The sequence below is a fragment of the Mytilus californianus genome, unplaced genomic scaffold (assembly GCF_021869535.1).
Source record: "Mytilus californianus isolate M0D057914Y unplaced genomic scaffold, xbMytCali1.0.p SCAF_62, whole genome shotgun sequence".
In the NCBI taxonomy this organism is placed as follows: domain Eukaryota; kingdom Metazoa; phylum Mollusca; class Bivalvia; order Mytilida; family Mytilidae; genus Mytilus; species Mytilus californianus.
The window spans coordinates 215,201-237,895 of record NW_026262715.1 but is presented as its reverse complement, the minus strand read 5'-3'; the positions used below and the strand labels follow the sequence as shown (position 1 = coordinate 237,895).

At 32.9% G+C, this 22,695-nt stretch overlaps 1 protein-coding gene across 1 annotated transcript; it reads left to right on the top strand.

Annotated features, from left to right (window-relative positions):
* Nucleotides 1-483: 483 nt before the first annotated feature.
* LOC127707293 (uncharacterized) lies at nt 484-22,240 on the top strand. Its single transcript, XM_052211825.1, has 11 exons — nt 484-791; nt 5,728-5,899; nt 6,260-6,565; nt 7,203-7,257; nt 8,101-8,165; nt 8,658-8,711; nt 10,793-10,858; nt 12,931-13,185; nt 18,534-19,127; nt 19,842-19,963; nt 21,659-22,240. Exons 2-11 carry the CDS (start codon nt 5,728-5,730, stop codon nt 21,944-21,946), a joined length of 1,977 nt encoding a protein of 658 aa, XP_052067785.1. The 5' UTR covers nt 484-791; the 3' UTR covers nt 21,947-22,240.
* Nucleotides 22,241-22,695: the final 455 nt, after the last annotated feature.

Genomic DNA, 22,695 nt, shown 5'->3' with positions numbered 1-22,695 from the left:
TGTTGTGGCGTTGTACAATGTTGTATAAGGTCGCGATCAAAAAGCAAAGTTATGTAGACATCGTTCTATATCGTCAGACTGACGTTTGTCAGCCGACTTTGAATTCAAGTCGCCGACGTTACGACCTACATTGTATTTTCAACCAAACATCAACGTCTGTACAACATCAGGTGCCTGCTGGGGGTAGTTTTAAACTTAAAAGAAAATCTTTTATTTTACACAAACTATAACATGATCTATTTTCAACATGTGAGCTCATGACTCTTTCGTTGGGATTATAGATAATGGACATTATTGTTCCTTATGCATTCATTCAAAAGTTTCCTTTACTAACAAAATAAAGACATTTAAACTTTAAAATCTATACGTTTTTTGAATACAGTTTTGCAATTCTAATTTAGGTCAATGTTAAATACCAGACTTCAAACTTTAGAAGATCATTTGCATGGTCTGTCAGTTTTCTATTGAAAAATATCAGGTATCCTGTCAAAATTTTTTATTTAAAATACAACGAGTTATTATAAATCAGTCGCAATGTAAGGTAGAGCATACACTTATAAATTTTGGGGTTTGTCCAAATGAATCACAAAATATCATTTTAAAGTTCAAATGTTGAATCTGTTGTGTTTGAATGGAAGTAATATCAAATAACATTTCACTACAGTGATGAATATGGGATGATACTGCACAATGGACCCTCTGTACTTGCAATTCAAAAACTTATAATGGATAACATAAAACATTCATTTCATCATCTTTGTCTTGTTTAACTCTGGATCAAGTAGTTTCAGGTAAGCATATTTAGTTTACTAAACATAGTCATTCTACGTTTTATCTATCTTAAAAACCTAAGTTAAACTGGGGTTTTTCGGAGAAAAAAACGGGCGGACGGCTTTCAACCGTTTCCCTGCAATAACTTATGAACCGTTCAACCATTGATTTTCAAATTTTGATGTGTTAATATTAATGACAAAATGGAGGTAAAATTCAATATAGACGATTTTTACTTTTACAGTTCAGGAGTTACCGTATGTCCCTTGATCTATTGGAAACTGGCGGCTGCCAACAGTGTCCGTGAAATGGCTTATGAATCGATCAACCAATGCTTTTCAAATTGTGATATGTTGATACTGATGACAAAATGGAGGTTAAGTTCGATATATACGATTTTGATTTTTTAACGTTCAGGAGTTATGGTCCTTGAATTATTAGAAACTGGCACTTTATTTCGTTTCCGTTCAATAACTTATGATACAATTTCTATCATAAATAAGTATTTATGAATAAAAGACGACAGTATTTATCCGATGTTCAAATTTCGTAAAAACGACTGTATATATTTACATTTTTTGTCATTAGACTGTTACTACTAAAATCCAGTACTGTATCTGTGATCACAGGTATGCCTGTATCCCTGTTGGCAAACTTTGGTAATTTCTTGTCCATAGTTTGTTTTTTTATTTTGGGTACTGTAGTTTTAGACACATTTTAAAAAGAAAATTCATTGATTTTACTCAAAATAGAACATGTAGGGTCATTACTCCTTTGTTAGGATTATAAATAATGAACATTATCGTTCCGTATGCATTCATTCAAAAGTTTACTTAAATAACAAAATACTGAACACGATATTTAAATCATTTTTTCGAATTGTTAAACTACAATTTTACAATTCTTATTTAGGTTAATGTTAAATACAAGACTTCAAGCTTTAGTTCAAACATCATTTGCATGGTCTGTCAGTTTTCTATTGAAAAATATCAGGTATCCTGTTTAAATGTTTATTTTAGATACAACAAGTTATTGAAAATGAGTCACAATATAAGGTACATACATATACATAAAACAATTATAAATATTGAAGTGTGTTCAAATGAATCACAGAATATCACTTTTAAGTTTAAATGCAGTATCCTTTGTGTTAAAATTGAAGTTATATCAAATAACATTTCACAACAATGATGAATATGTGATGATATTGCACAATAGACACTCTGTACTTTCAAGCCAATTACTCAAAACAACATACAGCATTTTTTTTCATCATCTTTGTTTTATCTAAATTTGTAAATGGATCAAGTAGTTTCAGGTTAGCATATTTGTTTAGTAAATATAATTACACGATTCCACTAAACATGTTAACTCAATCTTGACAAATTGATTTGATTGTAAATGTCCTCAGGTATTCTTAAATATGACGAAATCAAGTACCGACAATTAAACTCTCTTTGCAATGTATTCAAATAATTTCAAATATTGTTTAAAAACTACACCATAGCAGGATAACCGTTGTCACGTGTAACATGTGAGTCCTATATTCTTTAAGAATAATAAGGGGAAAAATAACTGATGATTAGAAATAAATCAAATTATCACAAAAAAGACAGTATTGATCACGTTCATTTTCTGAATTATATTTGTGATTTTGAGAAAATTGATGTAAAATTTTATTTATAACGAACTAATCGAATGTGCAATAAATTGATACTGATAATATGACTAACAAAAACCGATTAATTTTTCAAGCGACGTTATTGATACATTTTTTTACTTTGTACCCTTTTGTTAAATCGTTCGTTAAGCGATACTATGCACCCGCCCTCTTTATATTTATAATTACTAAATTAAGATAAACTTGTTTTCAACGGCTTTCCTTTGTTATAAAATTTCGAATACTGACTTTCTGTTCGAAGAAAAGTCAACAAAAAATAGAAATATTAGTGAAAGAAATACAAAGAGTGCAAGTTGTTAACATAATTTATGTACTTTTTTTTATAAAATAAAATCACGTGAAAATCATGATAACTTGGGTAAATGCCGATGAAACATCATCACAACTAGATACGAATCCATTCATATATAAATCGGTGAATTAATAACGACAGTAGTTTTCCGATGTTCAAATCTCGTACATAAGCGAAAAGAGACATATCATGGTAGCAAACAAAACTTGCAGGGAATCGCAAGAACTTCAAATGGAACAAAACCATGTGCGTCGACAGTAAAGCGCCATTTTCAAAGGAAACATACCCGCCATGCGAATCTACAAGCACTTAAATTGTCACAATCGACAAGATCACATTTAGACAATTATTCTGATATCTGAAGAACTAAGACCGCGCAGCATGTTGCTAGAGTATTGAAATATCGACGTATCATATCGGTCATTCAATTCGTGATTGTGACCGTAACATTTCAGTCGTTCTTCTAAAAAACCGGTTTGAGCAGTTTTGTATAAAATTGGGTAAAATATTCAAGATAAAAATTGTAGAATATTTACATATAAAATCGTAATTGCACGGTAAATGAAATTCTGCATTAGTGAACATGCTTCCACAATAAATCTCTATATTTGTAATACAAGTTTTAAACGTTGAAAACAATTATTGGTTATATATGAATTACGATTATATCAAAGACGTTTGCCATTTATATATCCATAATTGTTTTTGTAGGATCACATTATCATTTGTGTAAAATTCTGATATGTTATCATAAACCAGAAGAATTTAAAATCGTTATTCTTTTGTTAAGATTGATAAAGACAGAACAAAATATGTTTTCTTAATGCATTTAAAAATACAAGACGTATGTATACACAAAGATCAATGTTAAGGACATCTGTTTTCTTGATTATAATAATTTGAAGATATATTTACAAGGAAATAAAAATATAACAAACGTCTTGACACTGACCAACCGTGCATCAAGAATATGCAATATTATATAGCAAAAGGGTGGGTTATTAAGCATTGTAATGCACAGTTTATGGTCAATATCTTAACCTTAGATTTGTTTAATATTTACCTGTTTAGATGGCATAGATTATAAATGAAGAAAAAAATCATGGACATGTTCATCCTTCTGACTGTCCTATAGGTATGTGTGATTTAAATCTGACACCTCTGTTTTATTTTCTGTATCTCCGTCTTGTTTCGGAATAAGGAAATTTCTCATATAGTTGTCACATCAAAATTGAACTCAGTACATATGTTCAGTTTTACGTAGTAGAAAAAAAATGCTGTGGAATAATCCATCGATGACACGAAATCAGTACATGCACAGCATAAAAAAAAAGAAAAAACACGAAAAGCAATGGAACAGCGTCTTTATTGCTGTTCTTCATCTCAAATGCACAATAAGGCTTTTCACACGGAGCAAAAACATCCTCACTTCACTGCAAGATTAAGACGCCCACCCCCTAGCACAGGTTTGAATGGCATTCTTTGAAAACTGACGATCACACCACAACTCAATTGAAGAACAAAACTATGGAGTAATATCTATAAATTAAATCTTGCAAAGAAATCAAACATGTACTGTCATACTGAAGCGTGCATAAAACATTCTGAACATTAATACAACAACGGGGCAATTCGTATATATATGTAAGTTAACATATGTGTAGGGCGAATAATTCTGATAGACTATGAAAGATGTATGTAATTACACAAACTGGCCTTAAATGGTCGTACACGTTTTGAATCATATTCCAAATAACGATTCTACCCCGATTTTATGGTTCCCTAATGACAGAAATGTAAACTGTGAAACCAGTACATCTCAGTATAAAATTTACTTTTAAGTATTTAACCATCAAATCTTTTAACTTTAGTACAAATGTTCGTTATGTTGTCTTGGTCCATTCAAGGTGAATATATGACAGTGTGAGCGTGGCATTTTGTCCTATGAATATATACACGTGTTCAAAAACAGTCTTAAATCATCAAGGATTGTTGCTTGGTTTACGTTCAGATATTTCTTTACACCCCCAGTGCGTCGCAGATTCTCCTCCCGGAATTGTATTGTCTGTATCAAACTACAATGTATCCATAACAAGTAATTGAACAAAAAGCAGTTTTAGGCCACAATAAAGTCCCAAGCTCGACACTAGGCCTGATCTTATGCATATCAAAAGATTTTACTTATTTGAAGAATTAACTAATACTATTTCACTAACTTAGGACCAACACGATATTGTCAAATTAAGTGATTGGATTGTAACTTCAATTGCATTGTTTTCTGGACAACCAATCATGAACACCGTTCAAGATCAAATGGTATTCAACTGGAAGGAGTCAATTACATTGTCCAATCATTAGACATAAGTAATCTGTTCCATCGTGTTCGTCATTTATCTTCAGTTGCATGAACTGAAATGAGACGAGGTTTAACAAACAAACAAAAAAAGAAATCTATCCTTGAACTTAAGATGAACTCCCGGAAATTTTACATTCATATTCAGTAGCAAATATATTATCTTCTACATTTCAGATATGTGTCTAGGTCAATTTTCTCAACACTTCAAATGTCGGAATAGTGATTAAAAAAAATTATGTAAGAGTTAAAAAGGCTGCAAATAAAAGGCAACAATATCTGCCTTATCTGTAATTGGCACAAATGTTCTGTATTTAAAGTTTGTATTAAAGTATAGCTGAAAGCCGGCCAAGGAATCAGAGCTTGCATGAGAGAGATATATTCCTTTATTTCAAATAATTTCCAACAGCTATCCGTACAACTTCGTATTTGATTTGGCCTACCATCATTATTGGTGAGTTTTAATTAGCCTAAACGCGCGTATGGCATACACAATACTAAGGCTGTTGTTTTTGGCGAGTTTTTTACGTGCTCACAAACAATCGACACTGTGCGTCCGTGTTAACAAAATACAATTTTGATGGAATACTTGCTTAAACTATTGATGTATATGCACTTATCTTTTTTTAGATGTTATCCTTTAATGAAGCCTACAACTTCACCTGTCCATCACAGGCACACTGGAATATTCGGGCAAAAGCCATGTGTAAGCCTCCAAAAAATTATACTTGCTTATTTGATATAACTTTTCGAGTGAATGTATACAGAGAAATATGTAACAGACCTAGAATATTAGATCGTGGTAAGTCTTAGAAGATATCTAAAAGTTTTCCCTGTTAATACAATAGTATGTATTTTTTTTATTTTTTTTAGCTTTATTAGAGCAAACAATGAACGTTTTTTTTTATTTATGTAAAAAAATAACTTTATTTTCAAATAATGAAAATGTTTAAAAAAGAAAGTTTCTTCAATTAATAAAAGTCGTTTTTATTTATTACGGTGTAACAGAAGTAACTTTGTTGTGAATGTATTTAAGTGCATTTATCTGGATTAAGAAGTGACAAATCCAGCGAAATATAACTTAAACTATATACATTGTAACCATTAATCAAGAAATTTGAGACGCATGTTCATTGAATATTTCTTTACTTAACATTTGCAGGTCATAAATACGTCTTTCAGCCGAACTTAAACAAAGCAACATGCAGTGCAACTCGATATCAGCCTTTCATTTTTTACACAATTGGAAACAGTGACTGCACCTATCAAAAATCACTTTGTAACAGCATAGGTCAAGAGACGTATGAATACGGCAACACTACGGTCGACATAAAATGTATGTGTAATACTGATAGAGGATATACTTTTGTCATGAACTCAAAACACCAATGTTACTGCAATCCTTCTACTGACGATTGTTCCTGTTATCTCGGAATAAACCAATACAACAAAACGGTTGGACTGAACGGTAAAGTACAAATTTTTTTTTGCCAGATTTATAGACTATCAATATTTCAAAAAACCATGGAGCTGTCTCTTTATTGATGATGCTTAAAAGATCTTCTATTGTTTTTTTTTATTAAAGCGACATGGTAAAGTTTAGCAGCCCATTGACTTAAGCTTCATTAACCTTAAATCTCTATAAAAAAACTCTTTACAACAAACAGGAACTATTTCATCTTTAGATTAAATCTAACAATTTATTAAATTTGAATGTTTTTTTTTTAAATTCTTATATCTTTTCTTTGGGTTAACTTTTTGTCGGTAAATGTTTCACAAAAGTTGTTTATATAGATTTGAGCTTGTTTTTTTTTTAATCATGCCTCATTAACATTTATACACTGATTTAATAAGAAACGTACTAGTATCATACAAATATAAAATAATTAACAACTTGAATAAACAACAAAAAACAACAAAAAAACAATACACTGTTATAGTTGAAATGAAATCAATTAAGTGAATTTTAGTATATATGCTGTTAATCGAGAGTGTGCAAACTAATTTGCTACCGACCATTACAACTGACGGAAAAAATGTGTACACCACCCACAGAAGTGCAAATATTTCATAAGAAAAACAAGTTTCTCAATTATATTTCTCAGATATCAAATGTTACGATGACACGAAAAGGACAGGAAGTCGTTACTTAGGAGATAGGTTAGTGTTTGATTATCCCTCGAATCATGTCTTTGTTATATTCATTTATTTCTATACATTAATATTCATATATCTATATATATTAAGTATGTCTAATTGACGCGAAAATGAATATATATTTCAAAGTTTAGATTTCTGTATACCAATACCAAAATGAATACAGGTGCATCAGTTATTCTCAAGACGAAAAGTTCCTGAAATTTCAAAAACTACATACTTTAACTTCTGTGTAATTCATAAAAGAAACGTCGATAAAAACTAATTCAGATTTTGTTAGCGGTAAAAGAGGGACGAAATATACCAGAGGGACAGTCAAACTCATAGATCGAAAATAAACTGACAACGCCATGGCCAAAAATAAAAAGACAAATAGACAATAAATAGTACAGATGACACAAGATAGAAAACTAAAGACTAAGCAACACGAACCCCACCAAAAACTGGGGGTGATCTCAGGTGCTCTGGAAGGGTAAGCAGATCCTGCTCCACATGTGGCACCCGTCGTGTTGCTTATTTTATTTCAAATCCGGTAAATAGTCTAATTCGGTAGGTCACATTCGTGAAAAGGGAAGGGTATTGTAGTAACGACATAAGGAACATATCCGATATCATCTGTGAAACGGTTATTCCATAACGGTCAACCAACTCGTGATGGCGTCCGTAAAATTTACGAAGGGATGATTTCAACTTCACCATTTGGAACTCTTGGTTTTATAGCTTCCTTGCGAGCAGCAATCATGGGGAGTTATACACATCATTACAGTTGAATTTTATATATTTCTGTCAATATTTTTCTGAGCGCAAATCTCTTCGACAATAACCATGTATATGTTTTTTTTTAAGGTTTAATATATCACGGAAAATTAAGATCATTGAATTTGACAACTACAACTACAACCTAAACTATTGTAAGTTGAAACCTGTTAGAAGAAGGATCAATCAATAGTTATACAAGTAGTTTGAAGACAATATAGTTGATGTTTTGCAGTTTATAAACTATAAAGAAAATAAGACACATATATAAAAAATATTCAGAAAGCTTTGGTAGGGTACTTGCTTCATAATTTATGATAAAACAAAGTATAGATCTGTAATACCCTTTTTATCAGCGAACATAGGTTTGGGCTGTTCTCATTGTTTAAGGCAGTACGGTTGTCTATAATTGCTTACATCCACTTCATTTGAACTTGGGTTGATAGTTGTCTCATTTGCAATCATACAACATCTCCTTAGTTTTATATAGTGCAGAGACATCTACATTAAATTAAATATTCAATTGAAAATAGTTTATGATTTCAACTATCAGTATGATCAGTTAATATAATATAAAAGTTAATAAAAATTATTCCTTAATGAAAAATCGACGATGGAAATATCAGCTTTATTTTGTATAATTACAGATAAATATCACATCGAAGCATTTCAATGGGTTTTGACATTGTCATTAGCATCCTGTAAGTACTATAAAATATATGAACATTATAATTAAAGGAGGTTTCGGAAAAATAGTTTTCTATTTCTGTCTTAATCGTGCATTGGATAATGCAAATGTACAAAGCATTAAAGGTTTTTTTGGAAATAGTTTGTATGGTGCATGTCGAGAATAATTATAAATTAATAATTCATCAATAAAATAGTCCAACCAGGGGGTTGATGATCGTGTATTTGAAAGTCGCTCACGTTATCCTGTAATAAGCATTCATTATATAAAAAAACCCAAATAAATACATACTTAAAAATATCACAATAATTTCCGATATCTGTGAACACTCATCAATTACGACGTTATAGGTGTTGTAGGAATTTTACACTATTCTTCCGTGAGTGTTACAATGTTATTCACTAAGTATCATAAAAGCGTTTTTTTTTTTTGTAGTTTAAATTACATAATAGAAAAAAAAAGGATATGGTTATCCATCCATGACACAAAATCAGTAAACGCATAGCAAACAATACAAAAAGTGATGGAACAGCACTTGTATTGCAGTTCTCCATCTCCAAGTCACAACGAGGCTTTTAGACGGAGCAAACACTCTCACATCACTGCCAGTAATTGTGGCCCCCCCAAGGGTGACTGGGGAATAGAAGTATGGTCACCATTGGTCTTCCTGCGTCCGGCAGTAAAACCCGTGCTAAAGTGGGGCATCCGTTTGGCTGTGCGGGATGTACAAATTTGCAGCCACGTCCGGTCAGAATGGGGACGTTAAATCCGATGCCTCGTGTAAAGAGAGTGCCACGCTCTTTGCACGTTAAGAACCCTTGCAACAACTCTTTGAGGGGTCCGTAGGTGACCTGTTGCAAGGCTAAATGTCTGTCCCTATCCAATATACCCTCATTTCCCGTGGCAGTCTAAATTTCTCCGACCTCAATCCCAGACGCCTATATTACAGAACCTACCTATTGTATTTATTGTTAATTTGTTCTCGTCCTGAATATGCATGAAATATTTGCCACTGGACGTTAAGCAACCAACAATCAATCAATCAATCAGTAATTGTGGTTTTGCATATCAAATAAACAACGATTTCTAATGTGATTTATGTCACTAATAATTTGAAATAACTTCAATAAACTCAATCTTTGTGTTTGCCAACATATCTTTTTTAGAGATTGATGTTTAAATATGTAGTGAAAAACGAGAACATTGTTCACAGATTGAATTAACCTTTAATAACGATCTGCGTGTCCTATTTGTCTGTTATTTATCAACATGGTTTTTGTAAGACATTCTTCATAAAGGTTATGTTCATAGGTCAAAAAATGACGCACGAATTAATCAACAAAGGTAATTAATAAATATACTTCTTTGATTGAAAGTTGTACTGGCCGGACCAGTAGGTATAACCAAGTGACAGAATCGCAATCTCGGCGAATATATAAAGAAAACAACTTATTTGGAAAATTGTAATTATGATATTCCACCAAAAAGGTTACAGTAGTCAGTGTATTGGTAAAACTGCAATAAAACAAAAAGCAATACTTACAATGTGTATGAATTGAACATATTAAAAGTTTAAATGCAAATATTATATAAACAATCAAATGAAAACGAAAATGGAATTTACAGTTCAAATATCAGATATAAATAACTTACAGTTCGTATGCATTTATCAAATCACTTATACAAATTAACGGATTTAAACAGATTTCATTATCACAGTTTATGAACGAATCAAACGTACTTGACAGTGGTATGTCTCGATTTCCTCAGAATATTAAATATCGTCCATGAAACATGTGTTGAAATACTGGAGCAGACGGTGTCACAGATTAATTAAAGGCAGTCGCGTAGTACAATAAATATGGTGACGTAAGCAATCGGTCCAGTGCGATTTGTTCCGGATACTTATGAAATCATATAATAAACATTGAATGTGAAACAGAATAAAGTAATAAGGACACAACTGATTTCATATTGAATTCAAATAAAGATACATTGGTGTAGGTCTATTCTATATACAATTACAAACATTGATGTAGGTCTATTCCATATACAATAACAGATCTATTCTGAACATGAGACTATATTTTTCAGGCGTTGTTTGTATTATTCTACTGACAAATCGGCGACAATTGAGAAGATGTATCGAACCTCCAAATAGTAAGTGCATACACTTTAACTATGTATTCGTTTATACTTTACTTTTGTATATTTATTTATAGCTCTCTGGTTAAATAAAGAGTAAGACACACATGTCTACACTATAGTTATCTATATCTGTTTTTAGTTACTTGTTTTAATAAGAAGTAAGCCACACATATTTATACTCTCCTTTTCTATATCTGTTTTGTAAGTTATTTTTTTTTTTAAATAAGAGGTCAGACAGACTTGTTTATGCTTTACTTTTCTATATCTGTTTTAGCCCGTTGTTTAACTAAGATGTAAGACACACATGTGTTTACTTACCTTTCTATATATTTTTTCAGCTCTTTGTTAATACGAAGTAATACTCACATGTTTATGATTTACGTTTCTATGTCTGTTTTATTTTAGTTCTTTGCGTAAGTAAAGTAAGCCACACATGTTAATAATTTTTGATGCACAAAAGACAGATAATTATACTGTACGTAAAATATGAAAACGTACATAGAGGGCATGCGTACTGATTTTGTCAGTTTCTTGAAGAAATGATAGTACATGCCATAAAACAAGAAGTTAATTGTTTCAAGATGCCGTAATTTTATTTTTAATTTCTGGTCAAGGTATTGTAAATAGAACATTTTTTCTATATTTATGGTATAATGATAATTTATTAAATTGGCAAATTAATTCTATTATCGACACAATCGTGCGCATACATTTTTTTCGATTTACGATTCTTTTTAAAGAACACGAACAAAGGAGAAGGTCCGGAAAAGGTAATTTTGAAGTGGAAGTGGAAGTGGTCGCGTTTGTGCCAAATCATTGATCTTTGATGTTTTCTTTTTTTTAAAACCGTTTGGATGTCGCTGCTGGTTGACTTTTAGTTCCCCACAAAATCACCAGCCTAGTAGTAAGCACTTTTGTGTTGACAATACATTCTTCTTTAAATTAACAGTATTTGCGTTTTATTTGACTTCCCAACTGTTTGGATTTGAGCGCCACTGATTGATTGATTGATTGTTGGTGTTTTAACGCCGCTTTTGGGGTATTTCGTGGCGGTCAGTTTTTATTGGTGGAGGAAGCCGGAGTGCCCGGAGAATACCACCGACCTTCGATAAGAAAACTGACAATCCTAGTGAATTAAGATTGGAGTCGAGTGCACCCGCACGAGCGGGGTTCGAACTCACAACCTCAGTGTTGACTGGCTAGTGATTACAGAAGTAGAACTTCTTAGACCACTTGGCCACCGAGGCCTCTGGAGCGCCACTGATGACGTTTAGTTGACAATTTGACTGAAACCATATTGACGATATATTTTTGTCATCTTGTTCTTTAGATAAACAAAATGTCCGCCTTTCTTGGAAGGAAATCTGTACCTTTGATAGCTTCGACTGTTGTTAGCGCATTTTGTGTCTCAAACTTTCAAAATGGTGTATTTGATGACGTTATAGCACGTTATACTGTAACTTATTCAATTCAATCAACAAACCAAAAAGATTTGGAAGTAAATACGGCTTTTCCGTCTCATTTTTCTAAAGTTTTGATGTTTTGTCAAATAGTTTATCTGTAGTCTTTGCTGTTGCCATGTTGGGGCACATTGTTGTTAGTTTTCAATGCGAAACCAACAAATAACAACATAACCTATTTAGTAAACGTGATTCTAATCTTTTATTGGGTTATTGAAAGTTTAAAAAAAAACTATTGAGGTTGGAGCATATATAGTTTACCCTATAGTAAATTAGATTTTTAGATTTTTAGTTTTAAAGTGAAAAGTATAATAGTTTCATATTAATAAAAAAAACGCATGTTTATAATACAACATACAAATCTCCATTCAAATAAGCCAACCAAAAATATTATTATAAATAGATTAAGTATATTTTCAAGAGTTAGCTCTAAAATCAATTAATAGATTACTTCATATACGATAGAATGAGAAAAATAACTAATAAGATACGTCTATTTTCTGTTCAACGTGTTTGTTCGTGTATATTTTGCGATTGATAATGAACACCTTTTTGTTTTACTAAGACTATATCATTTTCTATATTTATTCTCAAACATCACGTCACAGATATATACTTTTTCAGTTTTTCCAGAAGCCATAAACCATTTATCAGAGGAAGATAAAATCAGATACAATGAGCTTATGCAAACTGAAAAAAAAGAAAACAGATATTTTGTTAGAATTATGATTGTCGGAAAGGAATCGACAGGAAAAACGTGTCTCTTGAGGAGATTATTGAAGGAAGACATATCTGGTGTATCGAGTACAGATGGTGTTGATATTGTTGTTCGTAGGTGCAAAATCAACATAAGAGATGGAAAATGGATAATCGGCAAAGGTAAATAAAGGCAACAGTAGTATACCGCTGTTCGAAACTCATAAATTGATAGAGACAAAAACAAATCCGGGTTACAAACTAAAACTAAGGGAAACGCATCAAATATAAGAGGAGAACAACGACACAACTAAAACACAACATTAAAAATGTAACACACACAAAAATGAACTATAATATAACAATGGCCATTTTCCTGACTTGGTACAGGACATTTTAAGAAAAAAATGGTGGGTTGAACCTGGTTTTGTGGCATGCCAAACCTCCCGCTTTAATGGCAACGTCAAACACAACACCAAAACGACAACATCACATGACAGGACCACAATACAAATAAATAGGAGAACATATAGGACAAAGAAACACACAAATAATAGCAAACAAAAGGTACTAGGCTTAAAATTCAATACGCCAGACGTGCGTCTCGTCCACACAAGACCATCCAGTGACGCTCAGATGAAAAAAGCTTGAAAGCCAAAACAAGTACAAAGCCGAAGAGCACCGAGGACCAAAACTTCCAAAAAGTTGCGCCTAACACGGCCAGGGTTTTCTGCCTGGGACAAGAACATCCTTATTATTTAGAATAATTTCGTTGAACCAAACTAAAAGCTAATAAATGAAGGGGGTGATTAATTATCTTTACCATAACACACGAATATAACAGAAAAGACGTTAAGACATTTGACAAATTCCGACAAGAATAACAAATATAACATAAAAATTAAATACATGAATTTGGGATAGAAAGGTACCGTGACACGTCTTATAGCAATGCGGTTTCACACTCAGCAAAACAGTCACAATCGGGAATAAGTCACGTTCGGTAATTAAAAGATCAGACGACGTAATGACAAACCACAATCTAACACGTGATTAAAATGTCCTTAGTGAGTTTGAACAAAGACACATCGTATGGACTAACAAATTCGTGATGGTGTCCGTAAAATTTACGGAGTGTCATTTTTAATCTGTCTCCTCATAACTTTGTTGGAGCACACTCCTGTATATGAAGTCCGTATAGTGATTATCAAAGTCCGTATAATGATTATCAATTTACAGGAAAAAATCCACAATTGAATACACCTGTTTTATATATACTTAAAACACAAAATAATACGGACTTCATATACAGGAGTATGAAATGCATACTCACTGGTGATTCATAATGATTATCAGTTTACAGAAAAAAATCTACAATTGAATACACCTGTTTTATATATACTTAAAACACAAAATAAAAGTCTATTTCAAGTGAAGATTGTTTTAAGTATAGCCTTTAATGGTTAATCGCAAATATTTAGAGACAACTTATCAAACTTCAAAATAAATTGGTACATATAAACATTGCGATATATCACAAAGAATATTCGTGGTTATTTACGTCTGTTTTGAATAAAATTAGTGAACTGTCAATTGCTAATAGAGAAGAGGCAAAAAAACATTTACGTCAGCAACGCCATTACCTCCCCTGTAACTGTATCGCATGCCCTTAAAAAGTATTATCTTAAATTACAAATGACAAAGATCTCGGAATCCTGGATGTAGAACCACGCCTTTAAATATATTCTATACATTTACGCTCACTCATGTCTACACTATACAAACTTCCTTTGTAGGTGTGTGCTCCTCACACAAAAATGCTTCGACATAAATCAACACCACAAAAGTTCTAAGTTCACCATTACAAATTGTGTCTGTGTTTTAACTTACCAGCGTCGTAGTCACAAGATACTGAAAAAAAAAACAAAAACGTTGAATATATTTTATATTCTTGACTGACAAGTTTTATTTTTTTATCCGATCAAATCTTCCGAAATCCACACTGCTATTGTATTATTGCCCTTCCGTATTCTTATTTGCAAATAGCTGTTGCGAATGCAGAGACCTTAACCACAAGACATCTCGTTAGTACTTCTGCAACCGAATAGATCAAATGCGAAGAAACAAATCGTGATTGAAGAAAAGGGAAACACACTTAAAGTTGCATAGTGTTGATTGATAATCAAATAGAAACTCATGGAAAAATAAAATAAAATGTAATCGCTTTAGGGCATGTCGTTCGTTTCACTTATTGTTCACGTTCTCCATGATTCTGTGTTCATTAAGGCCACGTTCGTTACACTTCTTCAATTAAACCAGAAAGTATTCACTACATGAAATATTTTTGTCGATCATATGTTATGGATTCGTAATAAATGTAAAAATTGGTTCAAATTTCAAGAGATTCGTTTCATGTGACTTTTAAAATCTATAAATATTATTTTACCATCTCATATTCGCAGCGGAAAATAACTAATGGAACTGTATTACAGGCTCCCGACTTGGGACAGGCACATACATATAGTGGCGGGGTTAAACATGTTAGCGGGCGCCCATCACTCCCCTAACCTGGACAGTGGTGTAACAGTACAACATAAGATCAAACTATAAAAATTAGTTGTAAAAGGCTTAACTCAACAGATGGATACAAATAGAAATACCTCTAAAAAAACACATATTAGACGTGGCCGGGTACTTGTACATCCAAACAACAAAAAAACACTAAATACAGATCTAAGAGTACTCCCAGTAGTTGCTGACAGCTAATTCAAAGCCAATAACAACTAATAAAAAATCATGCATCTAAGACTAAATATTTATAAAAAGGTTATCTTGCAAAAAGCGGTGTACAGATCAGCTCATTTCAAATCGGTAAAAAGCAACAAAAGACAAACTTTGAAAGAAGTGGTTTTTTGATACGAGTAGTTTACAATTGACAATGAAGTCTGCTTTAGAGTTCTTGCATTCTATCTTTGACTAAAACCATTAACCCTACTTCAAATAAAATTAACTGATATCAAGTTAATACTTTTTAAATTACATATACCAAATGGATAAAGATATTCAAATTTCCGGGTTCAGAACTCAGTGACAACTAGGTTTATTAGATCAGTACCGTCCTGACTTTTTAGTTTGTCAGAATGGGGACGTTAAATCCGATGTCTCACGAAAAGAGATCGCCACACTATTTGCAAGTAAAGAACCCTTGCAAAAACTCTTTTAAAAGTCCGTAGGTAGCCCGTTGTAATTCAACATTCTATCCTTATTTAATTAACCCTAATTTTTCCTGTGGCAGTCCAAACAGTCCTGACCTTCATCCCGGACTTCCACTTCTACAGAACCTACCTATTGTATTTATTGCTACTTTTGGTCATGTTAATAGTTATCAAAGGTACCAGGCTTATAATTTGTTACGCCGTACGCGCGTTTCGTCTACATAAGACTCATCAGTGACGCTCAGATCAAAATAGTTATAAAGCCAAACAAGTATAAAGTTGAAGAGCATTGAGGACCCAAAATTCCAAAAAGTTGTGCCAAATACGGCTAAGGTAATCTATGCCTGGGATAAGAAAATCCTTAATATTTCGAATAATTCAAACTTTTGCAAACAGTTAATTAAAAAAAATGACCATATAATTGATATTCATGTCAACACCGAAGTGCTGACTACTGGGCTGGTGATACCATCGGGGACGAAACGTCACCCAGCAGTGGCATCTACCCAGTGGTGAAAATAGTTATCAAAGGTACCAGGCTTTTAATTTGATACGCCAGACGCGCGTTTCGTCTAGTGGCAGGTTTACATTATATTTTAAAAGGGCACGGACTCATCTTGAACTATCTAAATCACAGTTTCCTCGCCAAATTTGTTTGTCAGATTTTTTCAATGAATCTTCTTCAATGATTTTAAGCTTAAGTACACTGCAATTACGTGTCAAAAATCCTACAGTGTCCCTACGTTATGGATCCCTGAAAATTATCCAATCAGATCCTGTTGGCATTTTTAAAGGGGTGTTAGACTGACCCTGTACTGCACTTTTTTACATTTGTTTATTACCATTATCTTTCAAACACTTTATACATGTTAAAGTTATCCCAATACTATGGCCTCATGATGTCCAATCATAAAAATATAGACATATAAAATGTAAAGCATGTCAACTGTTCGTTAATCGAGTTTTTTGTTGCTTGCTTGGCGTCAAGTTGCAATTATTTAATGCATATTTGAGAAAAGAACTATTACCAATTAATACAATATGAATATAAGGCATGGTGAGACTCCTGGCATGAAGGGCGAGGGAATGGACTGCCACTGGAAAACAATGCTATGATGGATAGTAACAGCAATGTATTGCCACTGAGCTGGAGCAAGTGTTATATAGTGAATCGTGTACCATCTCAGCACGATACATCAGATTAACTAATAGACTGATAGTCCCCGAGGGTATCACCAGCCCAGTTTACGGCTTTTTTGTAATTAAAATTTGCTGTTACAAAATTTTGGAAATTATTTAAAATTAAGGAATGTATCTTCTTCATGCAAAGCTCTGAATCCTAGTCCGGCTTTAGCTATACTTTTTTGGTGTTTTTTATTTTGATTTATAGCTCTTTATCTTTTTTAATAAGCTGTTTATTTTCAAATATTTTGGCCTCGAGAATCACTGAAGAGACATTAATTGTCGAAATGCGCATCTTGTGCAGAAAAATTGGTACCGTTTAAGTTATTAAATGTCCCCTTCTTGTCACACATGGCTACGAACTTATACAACCTGTACAGCAGAACGAACGCCTTTCTAAGAGAAGTTTTAAGTGATAAGCTGGACATTTTTCTATACCCGAGTTTGCGTTATGGAAGCATTAATTTTATAACGAGTTGTTTTAATTTTTAATAACACTGGGTCGATACCTCTGCTGGTTGACTATTAACCCGAGAGGTATCATCAGCTCAGTAGTCAGTACTTCGGTACTGACATGATTTATAACATTTCTAAAATTGTCCGTTTATAAATTTTGAAATTATAAAGAAACTGAGGTTTCAACTCCCTCAGTAAAGTGACATATGACTTGACTATTTTAAGTACTTCTGGTGATTAGGGACTTTCCGTTTTGAATTTCCTCGGAGTTCGGTATTTTTGTAATTTTACTATTTTCATATAGCTCTTTAACTGTTTCGGCTGTTATAAATCATTGGCTTTCAAATATATGGCGTTGAGCGTTCCTGAAGGTAAATCCAGAAAAGCGCTTCGGACGAACTATAATTTATAAAAAGTGTTGTTTTCAATTTTTTCACTTGGGATATTTCAACCATTTAAGTAGGGAAACGTCAAAGCACAACATTTTCATTTCAAGTAATGTTTCTATTCGCCTAAACTGTAATAAAAACTGCATTGAACTATTCTAATGAACCAATAAAATAAAGATTAAACACCGTATGGATGGTATGGGAAACTACCACTACTGCCAATAGATAGCCTTGTAACTTGTTGTAAAAGATAGTATTGTTTTTTTTTCTAATTTTGTTTTCCTGCCAGAAATTGACGATGATAAAGTGAGCCGGATTAAGAGAGCACTGATTCCAAATGCCGAGGACAGAAACACTGAAAATATTGAGGTAGATGAGAGAAATAATATAAATATAAGTCATGGTGATGATATATCTACCTATAAAAAAGACACCACAACCGACATAACGGTTATTCGGGATAAAAGTGAAGATACAAATGAGTCTGAATTATTGGTAATGCTTGAGGATTTCAAAGCAAAATCAAAAGTTAATCTGGATAAAAAAGGAGAAACGAACCAGTCTCCATCTTTGGTAATGCCTGAGGATATCACTAGCGACGCAAAGATTAATCTGGATAACAATAAAGAAACGAATAAGTCTTCATCATTGGTAATGCCTGAGGATTTGATGTCAAATATGTTTTCCAAGTCAACTGTTAATTCTCCTTCAAACCTTTATGCATTATGTGAATTATGGGACTTTGCAGGACAAAAAGAATTTTATGCTACACATCAAGCATTTTTAACAAGTAGTGCAGTATACCTTGTAGTTGCAGATATGAAGGACGACATAAGTAAACAAGGATTGGGTCAGTGTTTTGCCGATTTTCAGCATATTGGAGGTATGTTTTCATGTAAGAAATTCAAATGCAACTAGATTTGTAATTGAGAGCAATAACGGATGGCACCCTCGTCCCCCTATTGCCAGGGTAACGGCAGCAATTTTGAAAATTCCAAAGTCAAACAGCGCATCTACACATGCCAATTAAAATTGTTGTAAAGTTTCATGAAGTTTGGAGCATTTTGAAATTTTTTATAGTTTTGCTGTTTCAATGGTCACGGTGACCATTTTAAAAATTCCAAAGACAGATACCACATTGGCACATGACAGGTTACATAACCATATAGTTTTGTTTGTAATATTCTTTGAAGAAACTGCTGCTTTAATGTATATTCCCTTAGGGTCAATGTTAATCTTTCGCCCTGTTTCCATGATGGATCAATTTTGGAATTACTAAATATTGTCTGTCCATCTAGGCATACCAAGTAACATTTTCATAAAGTTTCATCCAGTTGGGTCTTATAATAAAACAAAAACATGTTTTATTAAAGTGTTTCAATATCTGAAATACAAGTTACCTTAATTATGTCCTAATGTTGTGATCATGTCAACAAGTAATAGAAAGTAAAAAAAAAAAAAATAAAACGGGAAGTTCCTTCTCAAATGTCAAAATCAAAAGCTTAGTGTTAAGATAGTCAGTGTTAGGGTACATATATTCAAAGTATCCTATTTGGTCTCAAAACATTATTTATTAAACACTGTTGATATATTTCAGAATATGTTGATTTTTGGTTTGATTCTATCCATTGTCATCGAACAACCGACAAACCAGCTAGGTATGGCCACTTCGATCCTCCGATTTTATTAGTTTTCACTGGAAAGGATAAATATGACAAGGTAATACAATTGTAGAACGCTGTTCCTCACTTCCATACCAGTCATGTACATGGTTTCACTTAGTATCATCCGTTCTTGATCGGAATGTCATCAAAGAAATATTTGCTAATGAGACGTCCATCCATAGAAGATCAAAAATTATTGTAAGCAAAACCTACTAGAAATGGTTACCTATACATTAGTTATAACACAACAATAACTGAAACGATAATTATAAACAACAACTGGACTCCTTCCTTTTAACAGGCACATTAAGCATGTTTGATCTTAAACGTGCTTATGGGCGCTCAATTTAACACAAACCTTGGACAATAGCTTAACATAACAAATTATGAACAAACAAAAATCCGTTGAAATAATCATTGCCAGATTAACGTCAAGTGACATTTATTTCATGCATATTCACAAACAAAACAATAAATAAAGTACAAATATATATGTTCTGCTATATGAGACAAAAGGGATTTAGCTTGGGGACTTAGGACTGAAAAACATTGGTTTGTTGGACAGGAACATGCATTTTGCCTCGCTACAGGCTACATAAGGACCCATTAAAGAGTTTAATAAAAAGTAAAATCTATACGAGTTTTTTGTCTTAGGCATAACAAAGTTAATACTTTTTTTATAGAAAAAACAAACCTATCTTGAGGAATGCGTAACGCATCTCAATTTTGTTCTTTTAAGGGTTAACAGTTTTCCCTGTTGGAAATTTACAACGTTAATTTCAGGTGATGTGTATATGTTTAACATGTTAGGAATGATGAATTGGTATTCATGGTCCAGTGGAAAATATGGCATGTATATCAAGACAAGGATAAAGGTTCAACAATGTGCCATTTTTTTTCTTACATGTTATTGGTTTCAATTGAAATTAAATTTAAGATTCCAATACCCTAAAAGGACGTCTAATGGAGAGAAGATGACATGACTTGAATGAGATTGCCCAAAAAAAATGATTTAGAAATATGCATATTCTTTGTTTATAAGGGATTAATTCGTTGTTGCTTATTTGACGCCCAGTTTCAAATATTTCATGCAGGTTCAGAACTAGAACAAATAACAATAAAACAGGTAAGTCATCAAATACGGTGTCAACCGATTTGATGGTTTTAAAATTTTCAAAGCCACTGCGAAGTGGGGTTATGAAGATTGAAACAGAAATTTAGCCTGGTAACAGGCTATTGTATGGGCCCTAAAAAGAGTTGATGCAAGTGTTCGTAATGTGCAGAGACCTCTGTGCTCTCTACATGACTCATCGAACTGCACGACCCCGTTCTGACTGGACGCCGTTTGATACAACCTGCTAAGCCAAACGAACGTCCCTCTTTGTCAAATGGTTTACTGCCAGTCGGTAGAAGACAACGGTATTACTATAAATGTATGCCCCAGTCAAATATTGTGGGTTTTATAAGAAAATATGGTATGATTTTTAAAGGGAAAACTATCCATTTGTACAAAGCAACACAATATGAATAAAAGGGGTTTTGATACGGCCTTTAACAACGATAAATACCCATGCAGTATAGTAAGATATAGAAGGCCCATAAATTGTCTTTATAGTTGCCATGAAAGGTAGTGATACGTTGTAATGAAAATTATATATATTTGGGTTCATTATCTATTTAAATCTTCTCAATAATTGTTGATATAGTATCAATCATGACAATTGCTGATTCTTTTATCTATTTTCTGTAGGCAGATTTTAAGAAGAGAGAAAAGGAACTCAATGATCAAATAGACCAAGTTCTTGGATTTCAAAGCAAATATCATCACTTGCACAACAAGTTTTATCTGTCAAATACAAATGACAGTGACACAGAATTTGAGAAGTTGCAATACGCAATTTACGATACTGCACGGAAAATGGGAAATTGGGGTAATGCTTTTCCGTTAAAATGGATTCTTTTAGAACATTTGATTGAAATTAATAAGAACGATAACAAGCATTTCATCAACTTTACTGATATGTCAAATCTGGCTTAACATCCTGATATCAATATTCTAGAAAAGGAGGATTTGTTGTTGTTTCTTCGATTTCAGCATAACGTAGGGAACATCATTTTCTTTGCTAATATACCGGATTTAATCATATTAAGACCCCAATGGTTAGCAGATGCTTTCCGATGTTTAGTTTCAGATAGAGTTGAAAACAGAAGATTGCATCACCATGAGGACTGGACACTGTTTATACGACAAGGCAAAATAAGCGAATCGTTAATAACAGAACTGTTCAAATCAAAAGATGGAAGTCAGTTTTCAGAACAGACAAATAATTTGCATGCAATTATGGAAAAGCTTGATATATTGGTCAAAATTGGTAACTCAAATTATATAATGCCAAGCATGATGCCGCCCTCCACGTTTGATGTTGTATGTGAAAAATTTGACATTCTTACACAAAAATGTAAAAGGACTTCTTGGCTTTGTTTTAAATTTGAATTTCTCCCACCTTCTTTCTTTAACCATCTATCTGCCTGGTTTATCAGAAACTACTACTCTAGCAAAGTAGAGGGTGGTATTGCTTTATATCGTGGCATCTGTATGTTTGACATTGATGGATCTGGTGGTACAAAGATACTAGTTACTATGTCGACCGATACAATTGCTCTTCAGCTCGTGTCGTTTTCCGAAGAGGAGGGATTCGGAAGCACGTGCAGTGATATCTACAGAGAAGTGAAACAACTAATTGAAGATATAAAAGAGAGATATAAGGTGAAAACATCTTTTAAACT

Bases quoted from the DNA above. Each gene is read 5' to 3' on its own strand.
- LOC127707293 (XM_052211825.1), top strand. From the start codon at position 5,728: ATGTTATCCTTTAATGAAGCCTACAACTTCACCTGTCCATCACAGGCA. The intron at 10,859-12,930 runs GTAAGTGCATAC...ATACTTTTTCAG, and splicing joins ATGTATCGAACCTCCAAATA to TTTTTCCAGAAGCCATAAAC. The intron at 19,128-19,841 runs GTATGTTTTCAT...GATATATTTCAG, and splicing joins CGATTTTCAGCATATTGGAG to AATATGTTGATTTTTGGTTT.